Below are 20,692 nucleotides of genomic sequence, written 5' to 3'. Positions count from 1 at the left end.
ACACTAATAAGTCTGGGACTGCGCGTAAATTAAATAAGAAATCAACTAAAAGGCGAGAAAATTAATTATGTTTATAAGAAATCCAAAAACCTCTGCGAAACCTTGCTCAATTTTCAACAGCGTTGCCACCTTTTTTGCCAGGCTATAACCAACACTAATAAGTTTTGGACAGCGTTTTAATTTAATTAACAATAAGATAAAAATGGTACAGGAATGGGCATTTAACGCTTCAATTGAAATCGTCATATTTATAGGAAAGCCCAACCCTTTGTTTTTAAAGATCCTAACCAACCCTAGACAGTGTTATAAAGCGAGTAAATTTTGCTATAAATTCAATAAATAGCTGTAGGAGAGGCAATCGAAGGGGAAACCTGCAATAAATTGATCAATCGAGCAAATAGACATAATTATATTTAGAGGAGGACCATCCAAAACCCCTTGTGCAGGGCATCTATAACGCTGTGCCGCTTTAGTCCACTCCTCGCTGCAGCTAGCATTATCCTGCTTTTCCACTGTGTTGTGCCTTTGAGGGAAAACTTTGCCACTTTTTTTCCATCGTCGCCATCCATTCATTTTTTTGTTTTTGTTGCTGTCTTTTTGTTGCCTTTTGTTAACAAAGCCGAAACAAAACTTTGCCGCGCTTTGCCAGGACGTCTATAAAGGCGACGACGACTGGAGCCAGGAGGAGGAGCCCCTGGTCAGGGGCGTGAAAAGCGCTAAAAGCGTTTAAATGAATTTAAAAGAGTTAAACTTTTGTTTTATTTTTGAAACAATTTCTTTTTTTTTCCCTCCGGGTTTTCCTTTTCGGTTTCTTTCTGCTGGAAACATTTCAGACTTTTGTGCGTTTCACAATTGTTTTCTCCTACTGTGATTCGGCTTAAAGTTGTAAACTTTGTCGCTTCCCGAAAGCGGACTTTCAGATCTCCTCCTCATACTCCTACTGCTACTCCGTGGGGGAGAACAGAGAACGAGCCATGTGATAGGGTAATTTGGATGCAAATGATGAGCCAACTATCCAGCGAGAAGCCAAAGCGAAAGCCACAGCCAAAAGCCAACGCCAAACCTAATTGATATGCTTAGAAAGAACAACAGTCGAGCGACGACCGACGCCTGACGACAGTTCACTGAAATGTGAGACTGGCTGGGCAAAAGTTTTCCCTGGAAAACAAAACTATCTGCCCTGCCCTGCCCTGTCCCAACTCCCAACAAACTACAATTTTCCCTCCCCAATATCTCTTCTTGGCCATGTCCCTGTGTCTCGCACTCTTTCTCTCTGTTTCTCTGTCTCCATCTCTGTTTGTGGCTGTCACAGTCAATTGGCCCCGACAGCTATACGCTTCACAAACTGAAACGAATGCTCTACTACACGGGGGGTACTATATAAAAATGAAAATTGAGGGAGCAGCCAACAGAAACAGCAAATATTTAACCCTTAAGAACAAAAATTGGTAGAGTTGCGGGAATAGGAATACCCTGAAGATCTAATAGAGCTTACAGTTCAGATTGCAGATCGCAGACGTATTTTGTATCCTTGTTTTTGGGGGGGTCCTTCCAGCCCTTGAATGCTGCTAATTCTATCAAAAATAACTGATCAAAACCGGCCATTCCCTGACCCACGGATACCAAATTTTCCAACCCAAACATACGGTCCTCTATAGCACATTCTCAGCTTAGGGCAGGTGGACCCCCCGTTTGCTCTTGTTCCACCTACTCTAAGCTCCACTCTCTCTATGCTCTCTCTCCATCTCATTGTTGATCAACTTATCCGTCTTTTGCTATTTTGCTTCATTGTTATATCAAGTTGGCAGATTAAGTGATGGCTCGAAGGAGCAGCCACTGAGAGAGCAGCGGAAGAACATAAAGCAAATATATATTTTGCAAGTTTACATTTCTCCCCCTCCAATGCTGATGAAGAGTGCACTTTAAATTGCACCCGCCATAAAGAATCCCACAAAAAAAGGGGACTCTAACTGTAACTGTAACTGCAAGTGCAGCAGAAACTGAAACAGAACTGCGACTGCGACTGCGACTGCGACGGTAACTGGAAGCTGCGCCCCCACCCATTGACTGTGGGGCAGTGTCGGGAATGTGGGTCAGGGTTTGTGTGTGGTGTGTGGGGTGTGGTGTGTGGGTTGTGGGTGGTGTCTGGTGTTTATGCATTTAGAGACATGTACATGTACGCTACAGTTATAGGTAACGGTAACGGTAACGGTAACCGTAGTATCAGGTCTCTCCTTTACTTGACTCCTGCCTTGGGGCTTTTTTCTATGGTCTCCGGTCTCCGGTCTCTGGGTCCCGTCTGGCTCTCACTCCATTGAAGTTTTATGGCCGAAACTCCGTAAGGTTAGCCCCAGCATTTTTCGACTGTCAACTGGACTGTCAGAGAAGTAGCTGAACTTCGGTTCCTGGGACGACTCCAAGTGGCGGCGCGGCTGAGACGGCAGTGTGCCAGGGGCTGTGGCTGTGGCACTGGCGGTAGCAGGAGGCGAAGTTCAATCAAGCAAATGTAATGCTGCCCTTGCCGCCATGGCTGCCAATTGCAGGCAAAAGCACAAAATACAAAGATTGAAACTAGCATTGACAGTTTCGACTGAGTGAATGAGCGAATGAGTGACATGGGTGTGTGTTTGTGCCTGTCCTTGTGTGTCCTCCTCCTCCTCTTCCACCTTGCACTGTTGTCACTCTTGTTGTTTATGTACGAGGCACGAGGCAATTGCAAATGCAAGTGGGCTGCCACAACAGTTTATGGGAGTTTGGAGTTGGCTCAGAGTCGAGTAGGGAATCTATGACAATCAATATAGCAATCAATATTCAACAAAAATACACTTTTATTGCAAGAAATACTCATAATCATTTTTTTTTCTTTTAGGGTTTTAATTCACTTTTTTAGTTTTTGCTATGGAAATTATGGATTTATGTGATAAATATCCCACAAAACCATAGAATTGTTAGACTTTTAATAAATTTCAATCAATATTTATACATTTTTTAAATATAATAATATAAATATATAATATAATATAATATAATATATTTTTTTGAATATAATCTTTAATCGTACGCCAGTCCCTCCCTTTTTTGTTTCATTTTCATTCATATTTTTCTCTTTCTGCTATGTAGAATGCTTAATTGCATTTTTAATAATTAAATATAATTAAAATAAATAAATAAAAAGTTTATTTTTACATTTCTAGGCTATCATTTTTATAAATACAATTCTCAATCAAAGAGACATTTCTTGTTTATTGTTGGTCTGAAAGATAGGAACCCTTATCCCACTTTTATTTCCAATTTCATTTCACTTTATACAGGGAGAGATCTCCTCCACCCCTACACCCAACTCTTGTCACAACCCTCGCTGTGTCCTTCTCCCCACCTCCCACAAATAAACGTATAGGTAGGTAGGTCCTGTATGTGTAAGTGCCTCCCCTCGTGGCATGCATCAGTATATGTAAGCAAAAGCAAAGTCAGAAGCTACTCAGGCGGAAATGCGCATAACTGCATCACAGCCACAACACACACACATACACACACAAACACATCACCCATACAGGCAGACACTGACTGCCACACAAATGGGGGAAAACTTTAAGTAGCCGCCACACATTCAGAGAAGGATGGAGATGGAGATGCGTAACGAGGAATGGCTCTGACTCTGCCTCTGCTCCGACATTGGCATCTATTGAGGCACTAAGTGCTGCTTTATTAACCAAGAGTCAACAGGATCAGAGCCATCAGATGGAGAGCAGGAGCAGGCGCATCTCCCGCCAGGAGATGGAGAATGTAGCAGCACCTGGAGGAAGCACTAGGAGAAGGACCATCAGATGACGCTTCAACGAGGACACTGGCCACAACAAACAAGAGACCTTCCAGGAGTCGCAGTTGCTGCCACACAGAAGCATCCTCTTAATTATGCACTTTGTGCCGCAGCGAACACACTCCACTCCACTCACTCACTCGATTGACCTGTGTGTACTCGATAATAATTACGAGGCCCAAATGGCATTAGAACTATCCCAGCGACTGGACAGCCATCGCTGTGGCGCTGTGTGCAGCAGGTGCAGCATTGCAGAGTGCGACAATGGAGAATGCAGTGACGGATCTATTCGATTATACCTGGGATAGAGGTACCCTTTGAACTGGAAATGGACTGGAGGCAATTGATACTATGGGGAGTACAGAAATCAAAGACAGAAAGAATACTCTTCTTCTAGAATGCCAGCAGCGTTGCATTCCCACTTCTCTATCATCTCTCTTAGCACTCGCGCGCCATCCAACCTAGTAATTGCCAATTTCCGCAATAAAAACATTTCAAGATTCCAGATTAATTAGAAAGTCTACTCATTAGGCGAAACGGCGCAAGTTTTTGGGCAAGCCAGGAAGTCGCGTCCGGGGATTAAAGGAAAGGAGTAAGATGCAACACCTAAACACTCACCTTCGGCACTCTCCTGCCGCCTGCCGCCTGCCACCTGCTTCCACTTGGTACTTGCAACCCCAAAAAAATAAACCCCTTGGAACTGTGTGTAAAAACTTCAAAAGCCGAGAAGTACTTGCCACGAATTGCAAAATTTAATGACTGGCGCGTGGCATTCAAGTATTTGTTTACACCCCCAAGGAAAACGATACAGAACAGAGTTCTGTCTTACATTTCCGAAATACAGTCCGTCTATAATTAATAGAAACAGACACACGACAGGCAGGCAGGCAGCACTTTGGTTAAGTAAACACTTCCCTTCCGGTGCTTGTGCCTGTAAATAATGCTGCATATTAATGACACGCCAGAAATAAATCGAAGCGGTGCGGAGGGACGGGGGAGCAAGGAGTATGCTTCGATAAATTCAAATCAAAAATGACAAAACGTTAAGAGTATTCATCAGAGTATTCCAAATGCAGTTACAGAAATATCTTCTGCCTCAGTAATGGCACTTAAACCATTTGCAGAAGTTTGATACGCAAATTATCCATCATCCACGTATCATCCCCAACAACTATTATCCGTATACGGAATGGCAAAGGCCATAGAGCCATAGAGCCATAGCCATAGACATTTTTAATTAAATTCAACTTGAAACTCGTATCAATCAAAATTTTGGCCAAAATGATTTTCTGGTTTTCGGGTGATGTAAGGTTCTCGGTTCTCGGCGTTCTCCGAATACCCAAATGACCTCCGATCCGAAGGCCAATCAATAGAAATAAACTTTGAACTTTCCAACGTAGTATATCTATGGCCTTTATGTGTGTTTGTGGGGGGGAAACAACAACAACAAAGGCCAAAGCAAAAGCAAACAAGCTGCTGTGGGAAAATAGAGGAAAACTTGTAGGAAAATCCAAACTAAAAATGGCAATGGAATCAAATCAAATAAAGTGAAATAAAAGTTGGGAATAAAATGTGATTATATATTTCGGTGCCTCTGCCTCTGCCTGCTCTTCCCACCCCATGCCCCCCGTTCCATGCCACGAACGTGCCCCAAACGTAAACTGTCGATGAAATCTCAGGCCCTGGTGGTTGGTTGCATTCAATGGCTGCCGCTGCAAAACACAATGGTGGCGGCAAGGATGTGTGAGAAGTGGAAAATTCATTTTCACCCGAAAAAAGAAAATAGAAACGGACACGGCAAACAGGCGGAGAGAGGCAGAAAGGCAGAGCAGAGAAAATAAGAGAAGAACCAACGCATATGAACAGGAAAAAATAGCGATAACTCAAATTGAATGCCAATAAAGTAACATATGCGACCGACCCCTCGGCTACGGCTACTTCGGGGGCTGGGGGCCTGCTTCTCTCAGATCTGGATCTGGACACTTGAGTGCGTTGCGATGCTCCTGCCTCTGCTGATGCTGCTCCACTAACAAGGCTCTGACTGGCCCCGGAAACGAATTCGAATCGAAATGCCAAGAGCAAAACTAACGAGCTGCTCCTGCTCCTGCTGCCCTCCCCCCCTATTTAGCTGCGGGGCAAAAAAAACGAAAAGGAAGTAATGCCCCCTGTCTGAAATAATACGGAATGAGAGCATACATACGAGTATGTGGGCCATTTGGCGACGGACCTGCTCTGCCCGCCCCCGCCCCTGCCAGCCAAAAAGGACGATAACGAACTGCGACTGAAGGCGACAATCTGCTGGAACTGGTGGCTGGCAGCTGGAAGGGGGTCCTGTCAACTACGTTTCGTTGACAACTATTGACACTAACATGATATTACTTATGCATAACGCCATATGAGCAATGATGGGGCAGGGGCCACACGGCATACGACACACGACACAGGGAAGTGATTGAAAAGTTTCACAAAAAATCACTAAGGGAAAGATAAAAACAATATCATAATAGAAATCAAATTCCAATAAAATAAAAGAAAATTATGGTGGAAATACCCATATCTTTAGGTTATTTTTAATTATTTTTTTTCACTCTTTTATCTTTGGAAACATTGTTTTTGTTAAAAACACAAAATTTAACTTTGCATTTTTTTAAATATTTAATATAATTTTTTGGACAGCTAAAATTGTAACACTTGAATCTAAAAATAAATACCTATAGATTTGCTCCGAGAGAGGAAATTGCACTTTTATTTTGAAATTGATATGAAAATATTTATTTTTTGTATTTTTGTATTTAAATAAAATATTTTCAAAATATTTTCTTTATTCTATTTTTGTGTATTGTATTTCCTTCCAAATTAATATAAATTAATAAATATTTATTTGAAAGTTTTTTATATTTAAATTTAATAAAAAAGTTGTTTTAATACATTTTTGTTTAAATAAGACTGGACGAGATTTTGTTTTGTGTCTACTTAAGAAGCAATTTAAATAAGTTAAAATTTAAAATTTAGATTGTGATTTTCTATTTTTCCCTAACTGTAAAACTATATTCGTTCTTAAAGTCGTTCTGACTTTTCCATTACATTAAATATAATAAACAATTACTATTACCATTTGACTTTCTTAACTTCTGGAACTCCTCTCGCCTGAACACTGCCACTGCAAAGAAAAATAGTTCCCCTACTGGACAGTCCGTCCGTCTGTCCATAAGCCCGTCAATCTGTATGTCTGTGTATCAGTCTGTATTCTGTATTTTTGGGGTCTTTTGTTATTTTTGCATACATCATTTTGAAGCCGTATTTTTCAGGCTTTATTTTTCTTTCTGAAATTTTCAGGGCTTCGACCACGACCTGATCCCGGGGTCGCCATCTCATGGCTTTGCAATTTTTGTTGGAAAACGGCATTCCTATTAACACTCTTGGCCATTTTACACAAAGGCATTATCATAAGCTATTTTGCATATCGATGGATGTAATAAATATGTACATATATGAACCGCATACGAATACGAATATATCTACGGATATCTATGGCGTTCCATTTTCTCATGGCATTTGTGTATTTTTCCAGCATTTCTGTTTGACTATTTCATTTATTTTGTTTATGCAGCAACTCTTGGGGGTCGCCTAAGGCCATTTTCCCTTAACAATAATGTTTAGTTTTCTCTGTGTATTTCTTTCTACAATTTCGTATGCACTTTTTAATCAAATTTTCTCACCCAAGCTCTCCCTCTTTGCATACATTTTCTGCTGAAAAATACTTTTTGGCATAAACACGGAAAACTTATACAACAATAGATGACTAAAAGTGTTTGGTTTTGTAATATATCATTCAGGATAAATGGACAATTTGGGCTGTTTTTTGTGCATTAAATGGTTGTTAAACGTTTTGGGGATTTAACAATTTCATCGCAAAGGCGAGCTTCACACTGGCTTTCACTTCAATGTGCCATCAACAATCGCTCTCACTCATAATCGCCTCCAAGACTAAGTCACTTGGTGGCATGCTACAGAACGCCATCAGAATGTGGAATATGGGGGAGAGGGTAGCTTTTGGTTAGAGGAAGTTTGGATACCCTTGACGGTCCATGGTATTTACCGATAACCCATCTGATTGTGATCATTTTGTTGCATATTTCTGAAAGTATCATAAGAAATCAAAAGATTTGTCCTCTGAATACTGTACAAAATAGTGATCCATCAGTACCGGCCTTGCATATAGCAAAAAGAAGGGTTTATAAACAGATTCGGAGGATAGAAATTCTAAAATGAGGGACTATTTTTCAAACAGAGAAAATAGAATTTTAGATTGCACCACAAAGGGGCCCCAGAAGCATCGCGGAAACGTTCAAACCGACCGAGGGGCTCTGCTGCATTACGCAGCACTCAATCTTTAAATCTTTCCCTCCTGATCATATCCCATTCCTCTCTAATTACTGTCAACTGTCGCTCCAGAATCATAATACCCTTCCACCAAGAGCGCAACAATAGGGGGAGGCGCCTCTAATGCTGTGGGGCAAATGTGGAGGCGTGCCACTAAATGATGCTGAGTGCACATTGCCACAATTCTTGGAGTGTTATTATTGTTGTTGCTGCTACTACTGCTGCTACTGTTGCACTTGCCTCTTGGTGGCATAATTTACATGGAAGGCAGGCACTTGAAACAAACCATTGCACAAAGGCCACACACAGCCACAGCGAGAGCCACATTGCCACAGCGTGTGGAGCGTGTGTGTGTGTGCGTGTGTGGCATGGGATAGTTGTAGAACCGTTGTAGAAGTTGCACGGGTTGGCAGGGGGGGCACGGGGGGGAGTGCGTGCCTTATGATTAGCGCAATTTAGTGCGGGATGAGCTTGAAGATGCTCAATGCATGGAACGTACACGCTCGTACGAGTACAAGTACGAGGAGTATACGTAATGCCTAATTAGCGTTGAAGCCAAAAAGTTTCCATAGCAATGGCTAACCGCAGGCTGCACAAACAGACAGACAGATAGTCCGACAGGCAGGAGGGAGAGGGGCGTTAGGGGGACAAACACAAACAGACACAAGGCCAACTCAATGGGGCAACTTTAAGCTGCAAAAATTTGTTTGGCTTTCGGTACTGTTCTGCTTTATTTTTTGTATCCCAGGCGAAAGGCTTCTGCTGCTGCTGCTGCTGCAGTGGCAGCCGCCTGTGGCAGGTGCAGAATGGGAGAGAGTCGGAGCGGATTGGGAGGATGGACGACAACTGTTCGTGGCATGCAAAGCGCGATAATTGACCCGCAAGCAAGCGAGTGAGAGGGAATCTCTATGCCACGAGTTTCGGTCTGTATTTGTGTGGGTATTTTTGTGTGTGTGTGTGTGTGTGAGTGTTGGCCATGCAACTGTGCAACAACTTTCGCTTTGATAAAAGACCTTGGCGTCGAGTCGAGTCGCAAGTCCTGAGTCCTTTAAGCGGCATCGGGGCGTGCCTCCACAGCGCTAAAGTGCAGTAGTAGTAGTACATGGCACACAACCAACAAAAAAAAAAAAATAAAATAAAATCAACCAACCCACAAGCACAAATTTTGTGTGGCACGCAGAGGGCGCCCGCATGCCCCACTTTAAATCATATTTTATTTGTGGATATTTTTTTGGCCAAATTGAAGAAACATTCAACAAAATGAAACAAGAAAAAACAGATTTGTCAATATTAAAGTCAAAAAAATTTATAAACTAAGGGGGAAACTTTAAAGATTAAAGATTATAGGCTTTTTCCCTTTAATCCAAAAAAATTAAGGCAAACAATCAAAAATCACCCTGGAATGCCCTTCGAACAGCTAAATTTTTGTAAATACCCCAAGAAATATAGAATTCTCCTCCTTAAATCTGCCAGCGATACCCAAAAAACTAAGTCCCCAGAACAAACCCAAACCCAAACCGAACCCCAGTGAAACCAACAAAAATATAAGCGAACATATATCTTAAAACAATAAAAGCGTACAAACAAATAACAGCACACAAACGCCCAACTCATTCAAGCGAATTAAGCGAAAATAAAGTTCCCTCCCAAAAAAGACTGAAAGAAAGAACGAAAGAATAAAACCGAAGAAGTTTCCTTTCTTTTCCCACCAGCATGCCCCATCCCTCGGTGACTGCGTGTGAAATCAAAAGGAAAATCGGACTAGATAAAGCCACAGTGCAGGCCCAGCGGCAAGTCTGGCATGGAAAATGGTACAAGCAAAAGGGGAAATAGAAATGGAAATGGAAAATGGTAATGGGGTAGACCGCCCCGGTGGAAAAGGTTCTCCCTCCAAGCGGTCGAGAGAGAGTGAAGGGACTTGCTACGAAATTAGCCAAGGCAATTTGCATAAGCAGTAAAACAAAGCAAAGCTTTGGGCACAACCCAAAAGAAGAATGTCCTTCCTGAAAACTCCTGAGCAGCCATAAATGGAAGAAAGGAAAAGGTTGGCAAATAAAACATAAGCTGATTTTTACAGATTTTTCTTAAACTAAAGGACTACTGCAATTGAAATTGGTTAAACAAATTTATTATTCCATTCAAAGAAATAATTAGAAGAAAAATATGTTTAAAATACCAATAAAATTGCATGAGGCACCAAAAGCCTGTTCTGAGTTGGTCCCAAGAATCCAATTACAAAATTCACAGTCTTTGGCGACTAAGCCGCGGATCGGTTATACGTTTCTTCGTCATTTGTGAATTTTTAGTAGAACATTTAATAATGGTGGACATTTTGTGACAATTGTGAGCTTCTCCCCTCTAGGAACTACTGGTGCTACAGGGCTTTCTTGATATACTGAAGGGCTTGAAGATGATGGAAAGGAGCGTTCTTTTACGAGAATCCTATATCAAACCTGCTTGCTCAGTCCTCCTGTGATATTACACTGATTTTTGTAAATTTATGTTAGGTTTATAGGTCCAGGTCCTCGAAAAAGTCTCCTTCGAGTATACGGTTTCGCCCACACTTTAGGGCGGGACAGCTGCAGAGGAGATGATGGACTCTCTCTACTTCCTAGGCATATATAGGTACAAAAAAAAAATCATTCACTATTCATAGATTCGTAAAGTCAAGGACCCATATCTTTTCAACTGTGGCTCCCACAGTACTTTCCTTGATTTCCATTTATTCCCTCATGTAAATATTAACAGAATCATGTCTCAAAGTTCCTGAATTTGCATAATTCAATTAAAAAACGTTTCATTACCGATACTCGTATTATTCCATAATAAATATTATTCTCAGTTGCAACCGCAATCGATATACGGATGCCTAAAGGAAACATTTACATAAATAAGCTTACAATTGTTTCGCAATAATAATATTTAATTTTATTCGTTAATAATGAATTAATGATTAAGCCCACAACGATCAATGAATGATACAACCGATTTCCCAATTAAAAACCGCACTTTATGGGAAGAAAATCCATCTCGTTAACTGACTTTTCCACACCGCAGCAAATCTCTCGCGAATCACAAACATTTCAATTTTCCGAAACGCCTGCAGAACATTTCGAGAACTTTTATTTGATTGTTGTGCCTTTATTTTATAGAGCCAACATTTTATTAGGCGTAAAAAGAACATTTAAATGTTAACACGCCATTTAAACACACAAATTTGCACAGAGAGAACATTTGCCTGCCAGTCGACGGACCGGGCATCGGGCATCGGGCATCGGGCATTGGGCGTCATGGAAAAAAAAGAATACGAGGAAAACCAGAAAACTGTGGCATGCCAACAGGCGCCCGGCATGCGGTTTTTCCGGCTGCTGGGCTGGCAGTGGCAGCCGACGGAGAGAATGAAAAAAACGACAAGAAAATAGGAAAAGGAAAAAACTTGTCTGAAAATTTATTGACGAAAACAAAGTCAAGTGCTAAGGAAAACCCTCCTCCACCCCCCACCCGCCACACACAAGCCACAAGCGAAGGACGCCGAGTCTCACATCGGATTGCAAGCCCATGGATCCATAGGGTCCATCCTTCCATGTGTTTACGAGCTGGCGATAAGCTTAAGGAGCCGAGCGGCAGTATGCCCCACATTAAGTATGCCACACGTTGCCCACTGCAATGTCGCCACCGACCACAGCAGCACTGGCAGCAGCAGCGGCAGCAGCAGCGGAGCAGCGGCAGATCCAACTATAAATCTATCATGTTTACGCTGAAGCTTGACGAGCTCAGGCCGCAGAGGATGAGCCTGGAATCTGGTGGGGATTCCCCCATGCTACATGGTACATGCTACATACACTGGGCGCACAATTTGTTTATGCAAGTCGCAAAGTGGGGGCCGCTTGAGGGCAAAACGTTGCTTGAATTATGGCTTTGTTTATCCCAAGTCGGGCACCAGCGGAAGAAAATACTCGTACAACTGCCATGCTGAAGGGTTCTGAAGTTTTCCGCCAACGCAGACAAAACAAAAGGAAGCGGATAGTCGCCCCGAGGGAAAACTTCTCGGAAAACGCACAATGCAACCGGGGGGGTGTGGCATGCCTTGGGCCTTTATCTGTGGCTCTGATGGGGGTTGGGTAGAGGCGGGGAGGGCGTGATGTGTTATGGCATCGTAGCAATTGATTTTATTTGCCTCACTTATTGATATCGTGTGTTATTTTGATTTTATTAGAGGGTCTACCCCCAACCATACTTCATCCGGCGACAAAAAAGGGGACAAAACACATTCCATTTTGGTTACCCAATTTTCATTTGCAGTTTGGGGGGGGGGGGGGAATTTTTTATTGGGGTTCTCTTTGTGGGTTTCCCACATGTTCCGGATACAAAAAGGGCTATTTCCTCAATGATTTCAGATGCTTTTCTTTTACTTTTATTGAAGGAAATGTTTGAGATTGTTACAGGAGTTTTTTTGGCTTAATTCTAGAATTATTTCTCCTACAATCTCCTTCCGATTTATGTTCATTTAAATCACCCAAAATATCCACCCCAATCTCTCCTTAAATTTAATACGCTTTACCCCGTTTTTCTGTGGTGTACCATAAATATTCATTTATTACCGAAAGCCCCAGACTTTTGTTGACTTTGTATTGAATCGGAATTTGCATTTTTATGCGCCATTCATTTATTTATAAACTTGTTGCTTCCTTTTTGAACTTTTGGTAAGAGTTTTCGGACCGGACGGACCAGCCTCCTTGCATCGACAGCTCACGGAAAGAGGAAAAACTCCGAAACAGTTTATTGATTTCGTGGACTTTTCCGCAAACAGTTTGACACTTTGGTTTTGGCACTTTGACAAGCGGCGCACGGCTGAAAAAAGTTGCACCTGAAATATTTATGAAAATGTTTCTGACACGTTTTTAATAAGGTTTGTGGTCGTCTTCCAGCCCCTTCCCTTACCCCTCCCACCAAAAAACTTCTGCTTCAGAGTTCACCTTCTCTCCAGCTGCGGCTGCTATTTGCGGCTCTGTTGCTGCTGCTGTTTCTGGGGCACTGACTGACATTCCCTGTTGCTGGCTGTTGGCTGTTCGGCTGTTTGGCTGCTGCATTTGACAATTCGTGTTGTTAATTTAATTAAAATCAGCGGCTGCGGTGGCGAAAGGCCTCGCGACAAGGCCATAACCCCCCAGACTGAGATCCAGTCGTGTGTTTGGCAGGCCGGCAGGCAGGCAAAATTTTCCAAGAAAAATGCCTCTGCTACAAAAACACAACACCACCAAGTGAGCAAACGGCAATCATCGGTGCGGTGCAGTGGCGGTTGAGAAAGGTTGGTGGTGGAGACAGTGCCACAGCCAGTAACAGTGGCAACAGCTCGGCGGTATGGTGGCACGGTGGCCAAGTGGCCTGTTAATTAACCAAATGATGTCTTGATTTCCTGGGTATCTGGAGTGGGGTGCTCTGCAGGGAAAAGGTTGTGGAAAGGTTCTCCTCAGAAAATTGCAAAGTGGTCATTAAGTAAGAAACTCATTAGCCAAGTTATCTAAACGAATGTATGGGGGGGAGGGAAAGGATTTTGTAATATAATAATATTTATACAGGTATCTATACCTATTTAACGACACATAAATATCGGTCACTGCCAAGAAGGAAGCCAGAAAGCGTGAAATCGGTCAAGTTTTGAGGAGATTTTGAAGGTCTTTGAAAAAGTAAATGAATTCTGGTTGGTTCTGAGGCTTAGTTTGCCAATTGCTGGATTGCTATAAGTACTTTAAGGACCATAAAGGGTTTAATAACCGTTGCTTTATGGGGGGAACTGGATAAGAGATGGGAATACTATCAACCAGTGTTTGTTTTAATCAGAGAGAACGTTTTTTTTTTCTCTGTAGACCCATGGTGACTCTGAGGCTATACAAAATAGAGCCACTAAATGTGCTTTTCGGAATTTTCATTAATATATTTTCTATTATTATTTTCTATCCTAGTGCTACAAGGCATAATAATCTTTGAGACCTAGTCTCAAAATTATTTTAATGTTTTTATTAATTTATTTTAAATTTTATTTATTTATTGATACATTTTCTAATTCTTAATTTTCTAACGCCGTTTTTGTCTGCTACGAATTGAGAAAAGGTTGTGGTATCTACGTTAAACAACTATTAAACTCAAACTTTGTAGTGTTAAACATAAAAAAATCTATTATCTCTTAAGAATCATTCCCCAGAGGACACGTTCTCCGCAAAACAAAAAGAAATATGTCTTACTACCTCTTTTGCCATATATTTTAATAGTTATTTAATTTCTTCTTGGTTCTATTCTTAGTGTTAGATATTTAAATTTAAATCTTAACCGACAACTTGTAATAAGCGTGTAGTTAGTTAGGCAACTCTAGAGGTAAGTGCGTTGGGCAACACTAGATATGTCAACTGCGTTAGGCAACATTGGAGAAGAGTGAAGTCATCTGGAGTGACGGGCCGCAAAAAAGAAAGAAGAGCATAAAATTACACAGACGTGCAGAACATTCAATTGAAAGAAATCATTCGGTATGTAGTTTTATTTGTGCCAATAATATTTCATTAGCCCCGCCATATTTCAACCGAATTTTGCCGCTGTTGCATAGTGCTATTTGTATTTGTAGATATGTGTGTATGGATAATCAATAGATCCATAAATCTTTGCTGTCATATTAATGTTCGCTTTCGCTCTGCGTTCGTCACCTTCATATTTTAATAGTTATTTAATTTCTTCTTGGTTCTATTCTTAGTGTTAGTTATTTAAATTTAAATCTTAACCGACAACTTGTAATAAGCGTGTAGTTAGTTAGGCAACTCTAGAGGTAAGTGCGTTGGGCAACACTAGATATATCAGCTGCGTTAGGCAACATTGGAGAAGAGTGAAGTCAGCTGGAGTGATTGGACGCAAAAAAGAAAGAAGAGAATAAAATTACACAGACGTGCAGAACATTCAATTGAAAGAAATCATTCGGTATGTAGTTTTATTTGTGCCAATAATATTTCATTAGCCCCGCCATATTTCAACCGAATTTTGCCGCTGTTGCATAGTGCTATTTGTATTTGTGTATTTGTGTGTATGGATAATCCCTAGATCCATAAATCTTTGCTGTCATATTAATGTTCCCTTTCGCTCTGCGTTCGTCACCTTCATTTTGGAAGGAAAACAGCCAGTGGGTCATAAAACGTTCTGATTCAATCTCGTCAGGCGCACTTCTGGCGCCTCGCTCCGCCACGCAGCTTCGTTGCTGATGCTTCCAGATGCTAGCCATCATGTGGCAGATCCTTCATATCCTCTGCACTTAACTTCATTAAGCGGCAGCCAAATGATTTAAGTCGCCGCCAGACGACGGCAACGTCACTGCCACCCTGTCGCTTTCTTTCAGTCTGTCTCTCACTTTATGTTCTTCTCTTTCGCTCTCTTCCTTATTCAGATATTTACAGTGTGCGTGTGTGTGTGTGCATGACATTGCATAAACAATTACAAAACAGCAACAAAAACTAAACGACAGTGGTGATGAGACGCCAAGGAAAAGTCGAGAATGTCAGTCAGGAAAAATCAAATTTGTCAAACTGTAGGACAAGTGCGTGTGTGTTTTCTTCAGGACAATAAAAATTACACATAATTTGGTATTTAAGTGGCGACACACACACAATCGCAACAACAAACGAGCACACACACTCGAGAAGTGTTTTCCCCTAGCAAAAATTGTGGAAAACACCCATAAAAAGCCATTGAGCAACGTCCCCCCAAGAGGTTGGCTGAGTGTTAAGTATCATTATATAATGTGGCATTTAAACAAAGGAAAGGCCCTGCCCCCGCCTCCAGAGTGGTCTTCGAGTGTGTGTGTTTGTGACATTTGTTGACGTGTGAAAAAAGAGGGGTGAAAAACCCAAGTCAAAGTCAAAGGAAACTCAAGGGATGACTCAGAGTCAAGTGATTGTTGAAACTACTCGTATATTAAGGCAGGGGAAATACTTAGCTATAGATAGAGGTGCCCTTGAGGGCTAGGGGTAGGAAATGGTTAGAGTAGGGTAGGCGCGAAATCCCATTATAAGGCCAGATGACAGATAAAGCACCGACCAACAGACAATGACTTACATATTTCCATAAAAGCAGAAGATCATTTGTCAGCCGAATGTTAAGGACCGACCACAATCCCTAATGCAATCAGAGGAGTGGAGTTATAGAACTTTCTTCGGCAATCTGCTTTGATAAATACCCTTTAAAGACTCTTCACTACTGGCTAAGATATATTTTAAAAATAGATGCGTTAAAGTAGCTTAAGTTTTGTGTGTGACGCTCCCTAAATGAGTATTACTTTGTAAAGCTTGCTTTCTATTCAATCCAGAACTTTATCTCAATAATTTGTACAACTAAAATTTAACTTAAATTACTTCCCTCAGACCTACCCCATTCAGGAACCATGGATGTGCCAACTTACAAGTGTCTTATTATGGGCGAGAAACGCTGTGGCAAGACCACGTTTTTGAACCGACTTCTAACTGGAAAATTTGTGGAGAAGTATGTCCACACGGCGCGGGGCTCCACCAGCATTGTGCCACTGACCTTCAACACCAATCGCGGACCCATTCGATTCGATGTGTTTGACTGGGGCCAAGAGGATGAGGAGCTGCTACTCCATCCAGAAGATTTCTACAAAGACGGCCAGTGCGCGATCGTAATGTTTGATGTGTCCTCGGTGTTTCTCTTCGGGGATTTCTTCAAACAGTTTTTGATGTTGAACCTTCCAATATCCCTCTGTGGAAACAAGGTGGATATCAAAACTGATAAAAACTGTGTATATGATCCAGAAAACTTTTTTAGCAGTCCCATCTTGGAAAAAAAACTTTATAGCGAAATATCGGTCAAGACGGGGCTCAATATTGATCAACCGTTTCTTTATCTGGCGCGCAAATTGTTTAACGAATTCACTTTGGAGTTCATACCGTCAACAGATGTCTAGTTATAAGCTATTCAAAGAAACAGCAAACAGTACACAGTACACAGATTCACATAAACAGTAAAGATGCACAAAGGAAGGGGCGGGCAATGCATTCCACTCTACTGCCTACACACAAATACACTTATAAACATATAAAACAAGAACATATACCAAAACCAGGATACATTCGTTTACATTACATTACAAAATGATTATAAATTACACAAAATACACAAGAAAATAAATATGTAATCTGCTGTAACTTCCCATGAGAAATATCTTTCAAAATCGTTCTTTAATTGAATTTAATCTAATATTCCACCGATCAGAAAGGATCAGACCTTTAGGTGTACCCTGCCATACCACATCGTTCCTCTCCTTTCTTCGATAAGATCTCATGGCCGTTTAAATGACATTCCCGTTCCTGATTTACCATAAAAGAGGATTCGAAGCAATAAAAATAAAATGATTTTGCGCTTCGCTTCATCGCTTAATGGGTAAATGGGTAAATGCGGGCGGGATGGGCATGTGGGGCGTGGTCGTCTGTGGGGCATGCCCCGTGCTTATCTGCCTTGATTAGCAATTAGCACGTGTCCGTGTCTTCTGTGGCCCAACGGGCAGCAACAGAAACAGCATTGAGTTATTGTGGCGAAGGTCAGGCCATGGCCGAGGCCAATGTCCAAATGGGCGGCGGCGGCCCGTCAGAGCCACATCCCGCATGGGCGTCGGGCGTCGGACGTCATGGGGAGCCCCGAGATTAATGATGTTGCCCCGAGTGGTGGTGGCCGGCTATCCGTAATCGTAAGGATATGGGAAACCCATTTCTTTTACTGTTCGGATTTTGGGATTGGGATTTACTTCATGGACCCCCATACGCTGCTCTCTCTCCCTCTCTCTCTCCTCTGTGTGCACTCGTAGCATAAATCAAGGAGATTATCAGGTAGCGATAGTCGTAGGAAAGGATTTGCATATGAAATTCAGTTGACAGGAGTCTTATTTTTTTTGTCGTCCCTTCCCTCAACCCCCCAGTAGACATACGCTACACGCCACAAATGAAGCTCGTTAGAGCGTGTGCCCTGGCGGCATGTCCTGCACGAGGATGCATCCAATTAGTAGACAATTTAATGGGGTGGCAAAGTGCCGAAGGGGATGGAAACGTATCATGGGAATAACTGATGGATGGATGCTTCCGTTTATGATTTGATCTAAATTGATGCATAAATCATTCTGAAATTTGTCCTTCTTTTATTACAAGTAATTCTTTACATGGGGATAGTTTATACAGAATTTTCAGAGAGGCCTGATCTATAGCCTCGACACCCAACATGCACACTCCAAGAAAAATGGGAAATTAAAATAGAACTCATGCAACACAAAAAAATAATTTAATTAAATATTTGCTTTTTAATTACAAACTTTGTGAAATTAAAATCTTTAAAATGAAATTAAATTAATTAAAACTAAATATAAATGTATTAAAACGTATTTTTGTAAATCTAAACAAAAACACTTTAAAAGCATATTAAATTTGGTGGCAATATATTTAATAGAAATTTGAAATACTAGGAGGCAAGTTCCATGCACACTCGTTTCGTTAGTGCTGCAACCCCCGGCTCCCTCGCTTAGATCGGCAGCGCCTTTACGAGTAAAATATCGAACGACGACGACCCAATACTTCTTTGTATAATAGAGAGATATTAGATCAATATCTCACAGTTTTTTCTCCGAGTGTATCCAGTATACATCACCTTCATATGGACGTTTAACTCCTGCCTTCACTTGGACATAAATATAATGACTGCTCCCCACAAAAAACATAATTAGGATGCTCCCCACAATATTTATCGCTCCCTCCGTACAATAATTCCTTGAGTTGATCTCCTCGCCCGAAGCTAAATCAAAATCGCACCAAGACTCAAAAACTTTCTCAAGCTAATAAATGGGCAGGGAAAAGTTCTCGGTTCCTCGGTTCGCTCGTTTGTCATTTTCCTGGTTAACTGCGACCGAAGTCGAAGACGGCGGAGGGTGGTAGGGTCCAAGAATAATTGTCAATTTGTTTTGTGGCCCCGAAAAGAGCCCTCTGATGGAGCTAGGGAGGAGCCAAGGAAGACGAGGCAGGGCGCTCCTTGGTGCAAATACCGCCTGACAGCAATAAAATTTATTTAAGTGGCCTCATAATTGTTAACAACAAGAAGAACAAATATAATAATAAAAGCCAAACAAAAGGCAGCTGCAAGTGAAATGAGCAATTATTAAGCCATGAAAAATGTAAAAACCTTCCAACAACAACAAAAGCAGCAACAATAACAGGAGCAGCAGCAGCGGCAGCGGCAGCAGAAGGGCGTCATAATAAAGTTATTATTCCAGAGACAGAGAGCCGTGGCATTTGTGGGGAGTTGCAGGCGGCGAAGAGATACGCAAAATACTCAACAATGAAAATATTAATAACGTTAATGAAATTCTCATTTGCTTGGGCGGCAAAAAGCAAAAGCACAGGCGGCTGGATGGGGCATGGTGAGATGGTGGGAGGGATAATAATGCTAATGAGGGGAGCACTCGGCGACGGGGGGCTTGTTTGGGGGAGACAAGTGACATGCCAAGGGTTAAGTTAATGCTTCGCATAGCACAAAGTAGATTAAACGGCAGGTGAGGCAGCTGCAAAAGTTCTTGAGTTGTGGTTTGCCCTGGAAATCGATTTAAATATCTGTGCACCTAGAGTGAAATTATTAATTATTAATTAAATTTTGACATTAATGGGTACATATTTGATCAAGATATATGTCGTACTTAAAATAAATATATTTCATATTAAAATTAAAAATATTTCCCTCAAATTTTAATGTATGTATTATATTTATTTTACATTAAGTAAGTGTCGTATTAAAAAGTAATTTTAATATATAAATTAATATTTATTTAATATGTGTATTAATCAAAGCAAATTCTATTTAATTTCACTATGTTTTTATTTAAAAAGCAAATATTTCGTTTAAATATGAGTGTGTTTCTTTTCATTATGCCATTTTTCTCTCAGTGTAAGGCGGACGCTAAGAAATCTTTTCAATCGACGCTGCATGAGATAAAGAGAGAGATCACAGATAGAGAGCAGCACCGTCTTACCTTCTGTTTAGTATGCCTTGGCCAGGCAATCGGCTTTCCGCTGGCTCTCCTTCTCCTACAACTCTCTCCCTCTCCATCGCTCGCGCTCTCTCTCTCTCTCTGTCTCTCTCTCTTATTCTCTTGTCTCAAAAAACAAATATTTGTCCCGCTGAGTAGGCTGCAAAAAGAACTTTAAATGACTTTGTGTGTGTGTGTGTGTGCGAGCGTGGGGGCGTGTCAATATATGTGTGCGTTTCTGTGTGTGCTTCTATGTTTGCTTGTGTGCGGGTTTGCGGTCAGTGGCAACATGATTTTGTGTTTTTTTGTCGTATAACCAACTTAATGAATTTGTCATGAGACTTTGATGACTTTTAAGTACCACCAGAAAGAACTTTGTCGGCCAGGACGGCAGGCAAGAACCTACGCAAATTTAATGCATTCAATTTACCACCTGTAAA

The 20,692-nt window shown here is 41.4% G+C and overlaps 2 protein-coding genes across 5 annotated transcripts in view; one reads left to right on the top strand and one right to left on the bottom strand.

Moving 5' to 3' along the window:
- Positions 1–20,692, bottom strand: part of LOC108161358 (neurotrimin) — a 59,028-nt gene that overhangs the window by 28,093 nt on the left and 10,243 nt on the right. The window lies entirely within an intron of this gene.
- On the top strand, positions 14,641–17,413 carry LOC108161370 (GTP-binding nuclear protein Ran-like). Of its 3 annotated transcripts, none has more exons than XM_017295616.2 (2): positions 14,641–14,721; positions 16,597–17,413. In XM_017295616.2, exon 2 carries the CDS (start codon positions 16,617–16,619, stop codon positions 17,154–17,156), a length of 540 nt encoding a protein of 179 aa, XP_017151105.1. In that variant the 5' UTR covers positions 14,641–14,721; positions 16,597–16,616; the 3' UTR covers positions 17,157–17,413. The 3 variants fall into 3 exon arrangements, with proteins under 3 accessions (XP_017151105.1, XP_017151104.1, XP_033249174.1); XM_017295615.1 differs by lacking the exon at positions 14,641–14,721 and adding an exon at positions 15,056–15,163; XM_033393283.1 differs by lacking the exon at positions 14,641–14,721 and adding an exon at positions 15,691–15,773.

This window comes from Drosophila miranda, chromosome 4 (assembly GCF_003369915.1).
Source record: "Drosophila miranda strain MSH22 chromosome 4, D.miranda_PacBio2.1, whole genome shotgun sequence".
Taxonomy (NCBI): Eukaryota; Metazoa; Arthropoda; class Insecta; order Diptera; family Drosophilidae; genus Drosophila; species Drosophila miranda.
Note: the sequence above shows the minus strand (reverse complement) of the source record. Positions and strands in the feature narration are given on the sequence as shown.